Source organism: Ambystoma mexicanum, chromosome 6p, assembly GCF_040938575.1.
Source record: "Ambystoma mexicanum isolate Mex_15411 chromosome 6p, UKY_AmexF1_1, whole genome shotgun sequence".
NCBI classification, from domain to species: domain Eukaryota; kingdom Metazoa; phylum Chordata; class Amphibia; order Caudata; family Ambystomatidae; genus Ambystoma; species Ambystoma mexicanum.
Genome location: NC_090935.1, coordinates 42715136 through 42729757, shown reverse-complemented (window position 1 = coordinate 42729757; position 14622 = coordinate 42715136). Strand labels below are relative to the sequence as shown.

The following is a 14622-nucleotide window of genomic DNA, read 5'->3' as shown; positions in this document are numbered from 1 at the left end:
AGGCTAGGATTTCCAAGAGGGAAGCAAGACATCTCTCCCCTAAACATCTCTCAGGGAACAGAGGGAGATACCGGACTCAGAGGACCTGTCCAGCAGCTCCAGTACCGGTACCCGGCCAGCACACAACATACCCTGCTAGATTCTGCCAGCAAGCTTCCTAGGTGGGAAGGGCCAGAGAGTCTCTGAACATTTTTGAAAAAATCGAGCCCTTGAACTGCGGCCGGCTGCACCGTTGACTGTTTTCATGCTGAAGTCACTAAAGCTGTCCGAGACACTTCGACCAGCCTTCCAGATCAGCCAACCAGCCCAGAAACAACAATTCTTGATCCTGAGCTGTTGTGTAGGCCAGCCTGCAGCCATCCGCCCAGCGAGCGTCCAGCCGCGCCTGCCGAACTGCCTGCCGCCTCATACCCGCAGCTGTTTCCCATCTTGAACTCTGTCACAGGAGCTACAAAGTGTCCTGGAACCGACTCGACGCTGTCGAGCATCACGATCATCTCAAGCACCAGGTGCACTGTAGTTCTGTCCGCCTGGTCCTTGACGGAAGGCCTATAGGGACATTTATGACCCCTGGCTCCCTTGGCGCTGAAACCAAATAACCTTCAACAGTTAATACTTATTGCTTTATCGACTACCCTCCTGTGAGTATACAGAGTGCATCCCTGTACTTCGTGTAACTGTTCGTCCTCTGTGTTCCTTTACAGGGTGCGTTATATTTTGTAGTGTTGCTAGAACTGTCTGTTGTAATAATAATAAAGTAGATATTGTTATGCAACCTTGACTGGACAGTCCCCTTTATCATTGGGTAATAATTGTATTTTCGCTGTGTTGCAACTAACCAACGATCCACGACCTTCCAAAGATAAGCCTGTCGTTCCGTCCACGTTACCAAAATTGGACAATGAGGTTTATAATGTACTTGTGTTTCCAATCTGTTCAGATCCCTTCTGGTGTGCTACAGGTGTGGGGCTGATTGGTGGTTTAGAAACCGATATTCACCCCTGGACCACTGGTGCCCCGGAAGTTGATTCCTCAAAGAACCGCATCACTCACATCTGATGCTGTGTGTATCCCTTTCGTGCAAAGCAATCCAATGCAAGAAATTTCGCACATCGTGGGGTGCTGTGAGGGCATGCTCCGTGAGGTAGTGGTGATCAGGAGTGTCATGCTCAATGCTGAGAGTGGCACGCGTTCCCTACTCTCTTCTGGTGCAAGCTGGAAAATGTGACTTGCAAAGATTTGCAAAATCCATGTCTGCAATGTGTGACCCCGATGTACAAACAGGTGGTACCAGATAAAGGTCACTGTGGACGCCTACGAAAGACTTGGCCAATAGCCACATCTACTTGCTATGACTTTGCCAATGTCTGATTAGTTTAAGTATGTGAGGGGAGTGTGGCCCTCACCCTGAAGCTCACTGGCTTCACCCCACTCCCCTGGTGGCCACTGGCTTCACCCCTCATCCTGAGGGCCACTGGCTTCACCCCTCACCCCGAAGCCCACTGGCTTCAACCCACTCCTCTGAAGGCCACCGGCTTCCCCCACTCCCCTGAAGTCCACCGGCATCACCCCACTCCCCTGAAGCCCACGAGCTTCACCCCACTCCCCTGAAGAACACTGGCTTCACCCCACTCCCCTGAAGGACACTGGCTTCACCCCACTGCCCTGAAGGACACTGGCATCACCCCTCACCCTGAGGGCCACTGGCTTCACCCCTCACCCCGAAGCCCACCGGCATCACCCCACTCCCTGAAGCCCACCGGCTTAACCCCACTCCCCTGAAGGGCACTGGCTTCACCCCACTCCCCTGAAGCCCACCGGTTCTACCCCACTCCCCTGAAGGCCACCGGCTTCACCCCACTCCCCTGAAGCCCACCGGCTTCACCCCACTCCCCTGAAGCCCACCGGTTCTACCCCACTCCCCTGAAGGCCACCGGCTTCACCCCACTCTCCTGAAGCCCACTGGCTTCACCCCACTCCCCTGAAGCCCACCGGTTCTACCCCACTCCCCTGAAGGCCACCGGCTTCACCCCACTCCCCTGAAGCCCATCGGCTTCACCCCACTCCCCTGAAGCCCACTGGCTTCACCCCACTCCCCTGAAGGACACTGGCTTCACCCCACACCCCTGAAGCCCACCGGCTTCACCCCACTCCCCCGAAGGACACTGGCTTCACCCCACTCCCCTGAAGGACACCGGCTTCACCCCACTCCCCTGAAGGCCACCGGCGTCACCCCACTCCCCTGAAGCCCACTGGCTTCCCCCACTTCCCTGAAGCCCACCGGCTTCACCCCACTCCCCTGAAGCCCACCGGCTTCACCCCACTCCCCTGAAGCCCACTGGCTTCCCCCACTCCCCTGAAGCCCACTGGCTTCACCCCACTCCCCTGAAGCCCACTTGCTTACCCCACTCCCCTGAAGCCCACTGGCTTCACCCCACTCCCCTGAAAGCCACCGGCTCAACCCCACTCCCCTGAAGGACACTGGCTTCACCCCACTCCCCTGAAGCCCACCGGCTTCACCCCACTCCCCTGAAGCCCACCGGCATCACCCCACTCTCCTGAAGGCCACCGGCTTCACCCCACTCCCCTGAAGGCCACCGGCTTCACCCACTCCCCTGAAGAACACTGGCTTCACCCCACTCCCCTGAAGGCCACCGGCTTCACCCCACTCCCCTGAAGGCCACCGGCTTCACCCGACTCCCCTGAAGGCCACCGGCTTCACCCCACTCCCCTGAAGGACACTGGCTTCACCCCACTCCCCTGAAGGCCACCGGCTTCACCCCACTCCCCTGAAGCCCACCGGCTCCACCACACTCCCCTGAAGCCCACCGGCTCCACCCCACTCCCCCGAAGCCCACCGGCTCAACCCCACTCCCCTGAAGCCCACCGGCTTCGTCCCTCACCCCGAAGCCCACCGGCTTCACCCCTCACCCTGAAGCCCACCGGCTTCATCCCTCACCCTGAAGCCCACCAGCTTCACCCCACTCCCCTGAAGGCCACCGGCTTCACCCCACTCCCCTGAAGGACACTGGCATCACCACACTCCCCTGAAGGACACCGGCTGAACCCCACTTCCCTGAAGCCCACCGGCTTCATCCCTCACCCCAAAGCCCACCGGCTTCGGCCCACTCCCCTGAAGGCCACCGGCTTCACCCCACTCCCCTGAAGGCCACCGGCTCAACCCCACTCCCCTGAAGCCCACCAGCTTCACCCCACTCCCCTGAAGGACACTGGTTTCACCCCACTCCCCTGAAGGACACTGGTTTCACCCCAGTCCCCTGAAGGACACTGGTTTCACCCCATTCCCCTTGAAGCCCACTGGCTTCACCCCACTCCCCTAAAGGCCACTGGCTTCCCCGGCTCCACCCCGCTCCCCTGAAGGCCACCGGCTTCCCCGGCTCCCCTGAAGGCCACCGGATTCCCCAGCTCCCCTGAAGCCCATCGGCTTCACCACACTCCCTGAAGGCCACCGGCTTCCCCCCTCTCCCCTGAAGCCCACCGGCTTCACCCCATTCTCCTGAAGGCCACTGGTTTCCCCCACTCCCCTGAAGCCCACTGGCTTCACCCGACTCCCCTGAAGCCCACTGGCTTCACCCCACCCCCCTGAAAGCCACCGGCTCAACCCCACTCCCCTGAAGGACACTGGCTTCACCCCCTTCCCTTGAAGACCAACGGCATCACCCCACTCCCCTGAAGCCCACTGGCATCACCCCACTCCCCTGAAGGCCACCGGCTTCACCCCACTCCCCTGAAGGCCACCGGCTTCACCCACTCCCCTGAAGGACACTGGCTTCACCCCACTCCCCTGAAGGCCACCGGCTTCACCCCACTCCCCTGAAGGACACTGGCTTCACCCCACTCCCCTGAATGCCACCGGCTTCACCCCACTCCCCTAAAGGCCACCGGCTTCACCCCACTCCCCTGAAGGACACTGGCTTCACCCCACTCCCCTGAAGGCCACCGGCTTCACCCGACTCCCCTGAAGGCCACTGGCTTCATCCCACTCCCCTGAAGGACACTGGCTTCACCCCACTCCCCTGAAGGCCACCGGCTTCACCCCACTCCCCTGAAGCCCACCGGCTCCACCACACTCCCCTGAAGCCCACCGGCTCAACCCCACTCCCCCGAAGCCCACCGGCTCAACCCCACTCCCCTGAAGCCCACCGGCTTCATCCCTCACCCCGAAGCCCACCGGCTTCACCCCTCACCCTGAAGCCCACCGGCTTCACCCCTCACCCTGAAGCCCACCAGCTTCACCCCCCTCCCCTGAAGGCCACCGGCTTCACCCCACTCCCCTGAAGGACACTGGCTTCACCACACTCCCCTGAAGGCCACCGGCTCAACCCCAATCCCCTGAAGCCCACCGGCTTCATCCCTCACCCCAAAGCCCACCAGCTTCACCCCACACCCCTGAAGGCCACCGGCTTCACCCCACTCCTCTGAAGGACACTGGCTTCACCACACTCCCCTGAAGGCCACCGGCTCAACCCCACTCCCCTGAAGCCCACCGGCTTCACCCCACTCCCCTGAAGGACACCAGCTTCACCCCACTCCCCTGAAGGACACTGGTTTCACCCCACTCCCCTGAAGGACACTGGTTTCACCCCATTCCCCTTGAAGCCCACCGGCTTCACCCCACTCCCCTAAAGGCCACTGGCTTCCCCGGCTCCACCCCGCTCCCCTGAAGGCCACTGGCTTCCCCAGCTCCCCTGAAGCCCATCGGCTTCACCACACTCGCTGAAGGCCACCGGCTTCCCCCCTCTCCCCTGAAGCCCACCGGCTTCACCCCATTCCCCTGAAGGCCACTGGTTTCCCCGGCTCCCCTGAAGCCCACCGGCTTCCCCCCGCTCCCCTGAAGCCCACCGGCTTTACCGCATTCCCCTGAAGGCCACCGGTTTCCCCGGCTCCCCTGAAGCTCACCGGCTTCACCCCGTTCCCCTGAAGCCCACTGGCTTCACCACGTTCCCCTGAAAGCCACCGGTTTCCCCGGCTCCCCTGAAGCCCACCGGCTTCACCCTGTTCCCCTGAAGGCCACCGGCTTCACCCTGTTCCCCTGAAGGCCACCGGCTTCACCCTGTTCCCCTGAAGGCCACCGGTTTCCCCGGCTCCCCTGAAGCTCACCGGCTTCACCCCATTCCCCTGAAGCCCACTGGCTTCACCACGTTCCCTTGAAAGCCACAGGTTTCCCCGGCTCCCCTGAAGCCCACCGGCTTCACCCCGTTCCCCTGAAGGCCACCGGTTTCCCCGGCTCCCCTGAAGGCCACCGGCTACACCCCACTCCCCTGAAGCCCACCGGCTTCACCCCGTTCCCCTGAAGGCCACCGGCTTCACCGCGTTCCCCTGAAGGCCACCGGTTTCCCCGGCTCCCCTGAAGCCCACCGGCTTCACCCCGTTCCCCTGAAGGCCACCGGCTTCACCCTGTTCCCCTGAAGGCCACTGGCTTCACCCCGTTCCCCTGAAGGCCACCGGTTTCCCCGGCTCCCCTGAAGGCCACCGGCTACACCGCACTCCCCTGAAGCCCACCGGCTTCACCCCGTTCCCCTGAAGCCCACCGGCTTCAACAGTTCCTTTACAGTCCAATTATGGGATCAAGGAGAACTTGAGAAACATTAATGATGCAAATGACCAGCCCATCCTATGGGGCATCTAAAGCCTTGAACCAGCATTTAGAGACCACCGAGGAGCTGTGCCTGCCCCCCCCAGCCCCTTCTACTCTTGCTGGGCCACTGCAACCCCTCTCACCGGGATCCGGAGGGCAATCGCCTAGTAGCATTATATGTCCCCTGCCTCCTACCTTCCTCCTCGCCCTCCCCCACGAACGAACTTCTGGCTGTGCTTCTCCCCACACTGGGTCCGTGGGCCACAGAGGGCTCATTCAACCCGATGCCATAGAAGGACCTACTCTGCATATCTGGATATGATAGCTGGGGTCCCCTGACTCTTATCATACGCGTTGATCCATTGGAAAAAGCCTACGGTAGAACTTCACGCTGCAGAATCCATCAGACGTAAGTCTCAATATGAAGCATAGCTTGGGAATCTCGCCATATCTGTTATAAGCAAAGATGACATATGAACATCGGTAGAGATATGTATGTATGTATGTATGTATGTATGTATGTATTTTGGTTTTCTATAGCGCCGGTAGCCTGCGGGCATCAGGGCGCTTTGAGACAAAAACACACAATGAACATAACACAAACGCAGCCTAGCCTATCCCATGTGTAAGATGCGCCCTTACCATCCTTACACGCTGTAAGAGAGGAAGTCCGAGAATTCCTACTGGAAGATAAGTGTCTTAAGACGTTTCCTAAAAGCCAAGTGATTTTCCTTCATTCTCAAGGTCTCAGGAAGTCTGTTCCACATTTGAGGAGCCAGAACCACGAAGGCTCTGCCCAGCCCTGATTTTCGTCTGTGTTTGGGAATGACCAGCAGTCCTGTACCCATTGATCTCAGACTTCTTTGTGGCGCGTATGGAACTATACAGTTCTTTAGATAACCTGGGGCCTTACCGTATATGCACTTATGAACGAGCATAAGAGATTTAAAGCGTATCCTCTCGTCCATTTTTAGCCAATGCAGTGACCTTCTCTGGTCTGTAACATGGTCCCTTCTTTTCAAATTTTTGATCAGTCTGACCGCGTCATTCTGAATCACTTGGCATCTCGCCAGATCTTTCGCGGTAGCACCAATCATCAGAGCATTCCCGTAGTCCAGCCTGGACAGAATGATGGCTCTGGCTATGGTGGCCAGGTTTGTTTCATTCAGGAATGGTTTAACTGCTCTTATTAACTTGAGGTAGTAGGCTGTGCTTTTTAAGAGGTAATTGGTCTGTGCTTCAGAATTAACCTCTGCATTGACCATCATTCCCAAAGTTTTGACCTGTGCCAAAACTTTTATAATGGTGTCCTTTATCTTAAAAAACTTATATTCGCCTGCTAGATTGGATAGCTGGCGATTTGAGCCGAAAGTCATCAATTCAGTTTTTGCGTTATTCAGGCACATCCTATTGGATTGCATCCATTCATCAATCATGCCATATATCTTCCCTATTGATGCACTATCTTCCTCATGGTTTCCACTCAACTCAACAATGAGCTGTGTGTCGTCTGCGTAGTTTGTAAAAAACACCCCGGCCTTGACCAGGATGCTACACAGTGCCCGCATGTATATATTGAAGAGCATGGGGGACAAGCTTGCCCCCTGTGGAACCCCGAAGAGTATGGGGCAGGAGTCTGAGAACGTATTACCCCAGTGAATCCGCGCCTGGCGGTCTGAGAGAAAAGAAATCAGCCACCTTATTGCTTCTTCTGAGCAACCAACGTTTTCTTTAAGGGCTTTGATGAGAAGCTGGTGATCCACTAGATCAAAAGCTGCGCTCAAGTCGAGCGAGATATCACTGACTTTGCCCTCCATAGATCCTATGGGTGACCTGGTCTTCCGTAGGATGGAGCAACGCTGATGCAGTCTACAGACCGGGTAACCTGGTCTTACGTAGGATGGAGCAATGCTGATCCAGACTATAGACCGGGTGACCTGGTCTTCCGTAGGATGGACCAACGCTGATTCACTCTATAGAACGGGTGACCTGGTCTTCCATAGGATGGCGCAACGCTGAACCAGTCTAAAGACCGGGTGACCTGGTCTTCCGTAGGATGGAGCAACGTTGATCCAGTCTATAGACCGGGTTACCTGGTCTTCCGTAGGATGGAGCAACGTTGACCCAGTCTATAGACCGGGTTACCTGGTCTTCCGTAGGATGGAGCAATGTTGATCCAGTCTATAGACCGGGTTACCTGGTCTGCCGTAGGATGGAGCAACGTTGATCCAGTCTATAGACCGGGTTACCTGGTCTTCCGTAGGATGGAGCAACGCTGATCCAGTCTATAAACTGGGTGACCTGGTCTTCCGTAAGATGGAGCAATGTTGATCCACTCTATAGACCATCTGACGCCAATGGCACTTGAAGATCATGCTTATCCTTTGCGTTGGGTCCATTGCTTGCTCTAGAATAGACTCAGTGGAAGGTATCATCCCTTAACTAGACCTGATGCACTAAGACTATTTGTGAGACAGCAGGCAGAGTAGGTTATTGGTACCTTATAAATGATCATGTCAAGACACAAACATGCCTATTTTAGAGAAGCACATTTCAGTAGTCTCTTTGGGCTGCCTGATGGTCACTGACAAGCCGTGTGTGGACACAAGAGGTCAATCACCAGGCAAACTTACCTGTTGACAGCTTAACGATACCATAATCTAATGAAGGCCATGCCACCCTCCCGCTGCTCGGTGCTCACCTGCTTTGCACTCGCAGGCGGCGTACAGGTAGTTGTTGGTCCGCAGCAGTTTGCACTGCCCATACGCGCCGCAGTCATTGATGCATGGTGACAGATAGGTCCGCAGGTTCACCTCTGCCGTGACGTTACTGCACGGTTCAAACCTGTATGTGGGGCAAACACAGGACAGGCAATCAGGAGTATCAAATAGAACCACTGGCAACACACTTAAGTACATCATGGGCCCATGTGAGGTGGACGGCCCCCCCCCAAGGGGATTGGGATTTACTCAAGTGGCCTTTATTGGCACTACAGGCTTTCTACTGAGTCCAAGTCTTCAGGATGTTGAGAGTTTGATTCCAGTCAGTGGCGATGCCCACCGACTCCAATACTGGTCCCATAAACTCATGCACACATCACTGACCCCTTATAGGTTTGTGTGGACTGTATCTAGTGACGAGTTTTGTGGCGGCTCCACCTCTACCAACAGCATCACCTACATATGGTGCAACACTCTACTGGATCCCTATCGGACCAGCGAGGTTCCAGCTGGACGCAACAATGAAAGGATGCGACTATCGCTGGCCAATCTAGAAGGTTCTCTTGGCTAGTAATAATTTGTATTCTGGATTTTGTGCTACTTGGTCTAGAGGGAAAGCGGGTTAGTCTTCAACATCCCGGTAGCTGCTTGGTAGAGCCAGCTACATGTGATCCTGAAAGGTCACTGACTCTGTCCTGGCCCTACAGACCCTTTCAGGTTTGAGTCTCTCCTCTTTTTTTTCTGCATTCAGTTTGGGACCCTAGTCATAATCACGCTTTGCACGGGGCAATGTAACCACACGCGTAGATCTGGGTGGGGGTGGGAAACGTTACACTGTCAACATTTGATTTTTGTTCATATAATTGTATTACGGCCCTGACTCAGCCCCCAGAAACCCCATTCCATCCCATCACATTCAACCGAGAGGCAAACAACATGTTCCCAGACCAAGTGGAAAACTCTCATCGCAACAAAAATCTTAGCCCCCAATATCTGTACAGCCCAAGCAACATCAACACTCCATTTTGGTTCATAGCCCTTGGAAAACCAAGTGTATATGAGGTCAACTCTTGGATCTGGAAAGAGCACAGGATCTTCACAAGCCCAGGATCTCCTGGCCCGAGACCTGGGCAATACGGAGCCAATCCCAACCAAGGATCCCATGCTTATGTGCAGCCGCAACGTAGAACTTCTCCCGCTGATCCTAGACCCCCCTAGATTTGGGGCTATGAACACAGAAAAGCGTGTTGGCCACGGGACACTCCCTCGACACGCGGAAACCAGGCACGCTCCGGTCACCATTCCACTGCAGTCCTAGGCTGGCTGCCATCCCAAGCAAGTCTTAAAACCATTCCCAAGATTATGGTGACCAAGAAGAGGCATTGGGAGAATACGGTACTCAACCGCCCGTGCGTGATCAACCTCCACAGACCTTCCATATGACAGAATGTGTTCTACAACACGATATCTCTTGAAGATGTTTTCATTCTGACTCTAGACCCCCAAACAATATCCCGGAGTAACCTTATCTTGGAAGAGACTTGATGGTGGATATCAAAGACAACAAGAAGACCCCCAATCTGGTAGAAACAAGGTGACACATGGGCGTCATCCATACCACTACCAGACATACACTGAAGCTGAACTATACTGAGCCGCTTCAAACCCTATCCTGGTCAAATCACTCACAGATCATCACCCAACTAGCGAGACCGAGAAGATCCTCACCCATCTCATATACCAAAAGCCTAACAGACCACATTTCATTTGGTTTGAATCGCTTCAAAACTACCATTTAAGCAAGAAGAAAGGCCCCTATCGTTTGGGAGGTGGCTATCGGCAGTGGACGGCCCTCTCCATTCCCTCACCCCACTCCAAGCAGCCTTTCCAACCTTCTAATCAATGCATTTGGTCCAACCCTTGACAACAAATGCTAAACAGAAGTTCCTGACACATGCCTGTTGAGCCCTATGGAGCTGTACTCAACACCAGCACATGGCATCACCAATCTGCCAACTCCTTAACTCATGTAGGTATGATATGATATGAGAGGTTATTTATAATGCGCTTAATACCCAGAGGCTTCTAAGCGCAGACCTGGGGATCGCATCTGTGTTGCTCCGTGTTGTCTTGCTTCCAAGGCGAGCACGTTGCCGCTGAACTATCCTCCCGAGACTTATCAATGCCTTAACTAAATTTCAGTAATGACTCTATTTCTCCCACTATCATTCAGCTTCAAGCCCACAGTATTTCACCAATTGCTCCAAATTCTGCACCCATAGCTATAATCAAGGTACTCAATGATGTCTCCAGAACTTAAGAAAATGGGGACCACTGTCACTTGGTTCGTAACCTACCAACAGTGTTCAACGTCGTAGGACAGCTGGTAATCCTCACCAGCCTGTAATCCTCGCCAGCCTATCCTCTTGCATAGGCACATCCAACTCGTTCAGGACTACTTCTCCCAAATCCTGTAACACACACAATAAGTTGTGCAACTGGAGACACTTCCACTAACATCTGAGTCCCCTGGGGCATCTTCTTTCCACAATTGTGTTCAATCTGCCCGTGGGATCACTGGATCTACTGCTCAGCAGGGGATCTCCATGCATGATCATGAACATGGAACCCTACCTAGACTTATCCTCAGCAACCTCGTCTTGCTGCCAAGATCCATCACGCAACAGTGGAAGCCCACAGTTTATCCAAAGTTCAATACAATGACAACTGTGTGTGTTCTTCCTCCTGTCTCCCCTTCTCCAAAACCTATATGCAGAATCTGCTGCACAGACCCTTAGCAAACACAGGGTCCATGCTCACCAGTACACAGACAGCCCACACATGTACTGTCAAATCACGTCCCACTCACAACTCCAGACCCTCAAAAGCTGGCTCTCCACCAGCATCACCTGGACGGCCATGACTTAATCAAACTCAACCCTTCCAAAACGGAATACCTCCTCATCTGAACTCCCCCAGGAGCAAAGAACTGGCCATGGACAACCCACACACATCCCTCTCCACACCTGTTCAATCTCTTGGTTTCACCATCGAACCCCATCTTTCCTTCACACACCAGATAGCTGGCTACACCTCATCCACAAAAGGAGGTACATCTTCGCACCTCACGACTTTCGGCACAGGAAAAGGACTATGGTAACACTCTTCTCACTGGACTCCCCAACAACACCATTGTCCCCCTGCAAGCCATAGAAAACAGAATGGGAAGACTCATCCTTCACCTACCCAAACCCTCACACATCACTCCAGCACTGGCTTCCCGTACGCCAGAGAATTGCCTTCAAGCGTCTCTGCATCTTATGCAAAGCCGTCCACCTCAAACCCCATCTTACCTTCACAACAAACTGCAGCCCGTCACTCGTGCAAACACACGACAGGCTAGCCAAAATCTCCTACACATGTCAATCTGCAAACTAGCATGCACTCACGTTAATTAACCACCACCGCACTAACCAGCACTCACGCGGTGGGCACCCACAGCATGGAACACTCCACCACTTTATATCCACCTTGCACTCCCCTTTCCCCACTTAAAGCCTCAAAACATACCCGTTTCCCCACACTCACTCCAGCCCTTCCAGCTGCCCTGCTATTGCCGACCTATCCTAATCTTACTATCCCATCCTGAAAAGCATTCTGTAACTTCTGTCTCACCTCCCATCTTTCAACCTTTAAACCTTAAAGACCATCTGGGTGAAAAAAATGAAATAGAATAAAAATATATATATATATATATTTTTTAATTATTACTTGTTTTAATTGAAAATCAATTTTTTAAAAGAATCAAGAATTTCGCCTTTTGTCTGATCCGATAAAACTTTAAAAGAAAGTCAAGATCCTCCAGAGGGGGTGGGTAGTGGAATGAGATGGCCGTATGAGCATATAATGTGACAGATAGAAGGTTCATTGGTACGCTCTCCAGCTCTAAGTCACGTGTAGTTCTCTCCTTCCTACTAAACAATTCGAGGATTCTCCCACCCCCGATCCTTTGTGCAGTCTTTCTTCTTAACTTTCAATCTGGTCTCATGGTATCTAATTTCAAGCTCTTGAAAAATGTGGTGACTGCGATTACCCACGTGGTTCGTTTGCCACTCATGAGACGAGACCACCATTCCTTTTCGTCATAGGAATGGAGGTCAAAAAGAATGTGGCTAAAATAAACTTTTCTTTGCTGCTCAAGTGCTTGACAATTTAACAGTAGATTACTTAAATCTTCGATCGAATCCTTGTTTTGACAAAACCGACAAAATGTTTCACCTTGTTTGCTCCTTATGGCGGCTACCTCCTTAGTCATTAATAAATTCAATCTTATTCTCAGAAAATGTTCCCTTAGATTTTTGTTAGGGAATTTTTGGATGCAATTTGGAGGTTGATTGATTTTATTTATTATCAGGGGTATATTCTTTGTCAATTTGTTTCTGTTAGCCTGGTCTTGCGTTGATATCCAATCCTGGATAAGTCGTTTATTTTTTATTTTTGTTGGATTGTTCAAAAGATCCTCCTCTTCTGTGCAGCCAATTTGGCCCAATCTCATTGAATGTCCGTGACCCATCTAGTCATAATCTTAGTACTGGTTTCCTGAAGTTCTTTGTTAATTAGGCCGAATATGTGGGGGCTTGCTGTGTCGATTATCTTCCGGTAGAGCATGATTCTATTGCAAGCAACTATTGATGAGATGGATTGAAGGCTTAGCTCCCTCCGAATCGATGCTATCGGAGTTAATTGCAGCAATAGCAAAACCCTCCGCCAAAACTTTCCTTCCAACTTATCCCATAGGGTTTCCGGGAGATTTGACATGGCTTCAACGCCATATGTTAGGCTTGGTATGATCTTAGCCTTATAGAATTTCAGGACCGGTATAAAGGAGAATCTTCCATATTTCCTATTGACGGCTTTAGTCTGTGCGATCAGGGCTTTCAATTTTTCTTGGAGGGTGTCTTGCATTGGTAAGTCCCTTCAGTTTGAGCTAAGGGTCACGCCTAGGTATTTGAAGCTGGTAACTGTGTCTACTTTTTTCCCCTCAATGAACCATTTTGAGTTTTCGTTTTTTTTCTTTGAGAGTTCAAAAGACATTATCTTAGTTTTGGATCGTTCGCTTTAATGAACAAGGACAAATTGTCCAATTTTCTTTGGAGGCCTATTTGAGTTTGATCAACGATGATAATGTCATCTGCATAAATTAATCGGGGTAGGTGTTCGCCCCCGAAGCTTGGAGGGAAAGCTGGAACTTCAGATTCACTGCCCTTATAATCGGCAATGTATGCCTTACATAACACAGGGTCCAGAGGGCAGCCTTGCTTGACTCCCCGGGTCGTTTCAATAGGTTTTGTTAATTGACCCACTCTGCTAAGGCGTACTTGAATAGTTGTTTCAGAATATAATGCTCTGATTTGCTCCAGCAGATGTGGTGGGCATTTCCAAGAAATAAGTTTGTTCCAAAGTTTGGACCGGTTGACCTGGTCAAATGCCTGAACGAGGTCTATGAATCCCATAAATACTCTTGGTTTGCCTTCCAAAACTTTGTTCTTCAATATACTCAATAACAGAATATTTGCTGTTGTTCCTACAGATTTAACAAATCCGGACTGCAGAGGATCATTGATGTTATTGTTATTGGTCCAAGTTTAAAATTGATCCAATAAACAGGAGGCACAGATCTTTCTGATTGTGTCAAGTAGTGCAATTGGGCGGTAGTGTTTTAGATTGTCCCTTGCTCCCTTCTTGAATATTGAGACAATATTTGCGCTTTTCCATGACACTTGGATTGATCTAGTCCGCTGACATTTTTTAAACACCTTGGAGATGAATGTCGAGCAGGCATCTGTCTGCTTTTTCAGGTCGAAATTGGTCACCCCGTCAGGGCCGGGAGCTCTGGAGTGGTTTAATTTTCTTATTTTGGCTAGTATTTGGGCCGGATTATGTGGAATTACCCATGGCTCGAAGATTATTCCAGCGTCTGTAGGAGCAGGTGTTCCTTGCCTGGTACAACTGTTTAAAGTGGTTGATCCATTTTGCTTCTCACACGCTGTTCTGTAGGACTTCGTTTGATGATCCTGTAGTAGTTTTTTACTAGGGTCCAGAAAGTAGTTGTTTTTCTCCCGCAGATGGCCCTCAGCATTTCTACAGAGTCAGTCTGGTACATTTTCTTTCTATGGTCTCTCGCCCAGACTTTACATTCTTTTTCAGCATTAATAGCCTCTGCTTTTATGCTGGGTGATGTTGTTTTTTTGCCTGTCTCTTTAGTTTGCGCATCCGTCTACGCTTTTTGACTAAATCTTGATA

At 52.1% G+C, this 14622-nt stretch overlaps 1 protein-coding gene across 1 annotated transcript in view; it reads right to left on the bottom strand.

Moving 5' to 3' along the window:
* TMEM8B (transmembrane protein 8B) overlaps positions 1–14622 on the bottom strand; it is an 804010-nt gene that overhangs the window by 142409 nt on the left and 646979 nt on the right. The window contains exon 9 of the mRNA XM_069626692.1: positions 8301–8443. Within this exon, the coding sequence (XP_069482793.1) occupies positions 8301–8443 (143 nt within the window). The remainder of the gene's footprint in view (positions 1–8300; positions 8444–14622) is intronic.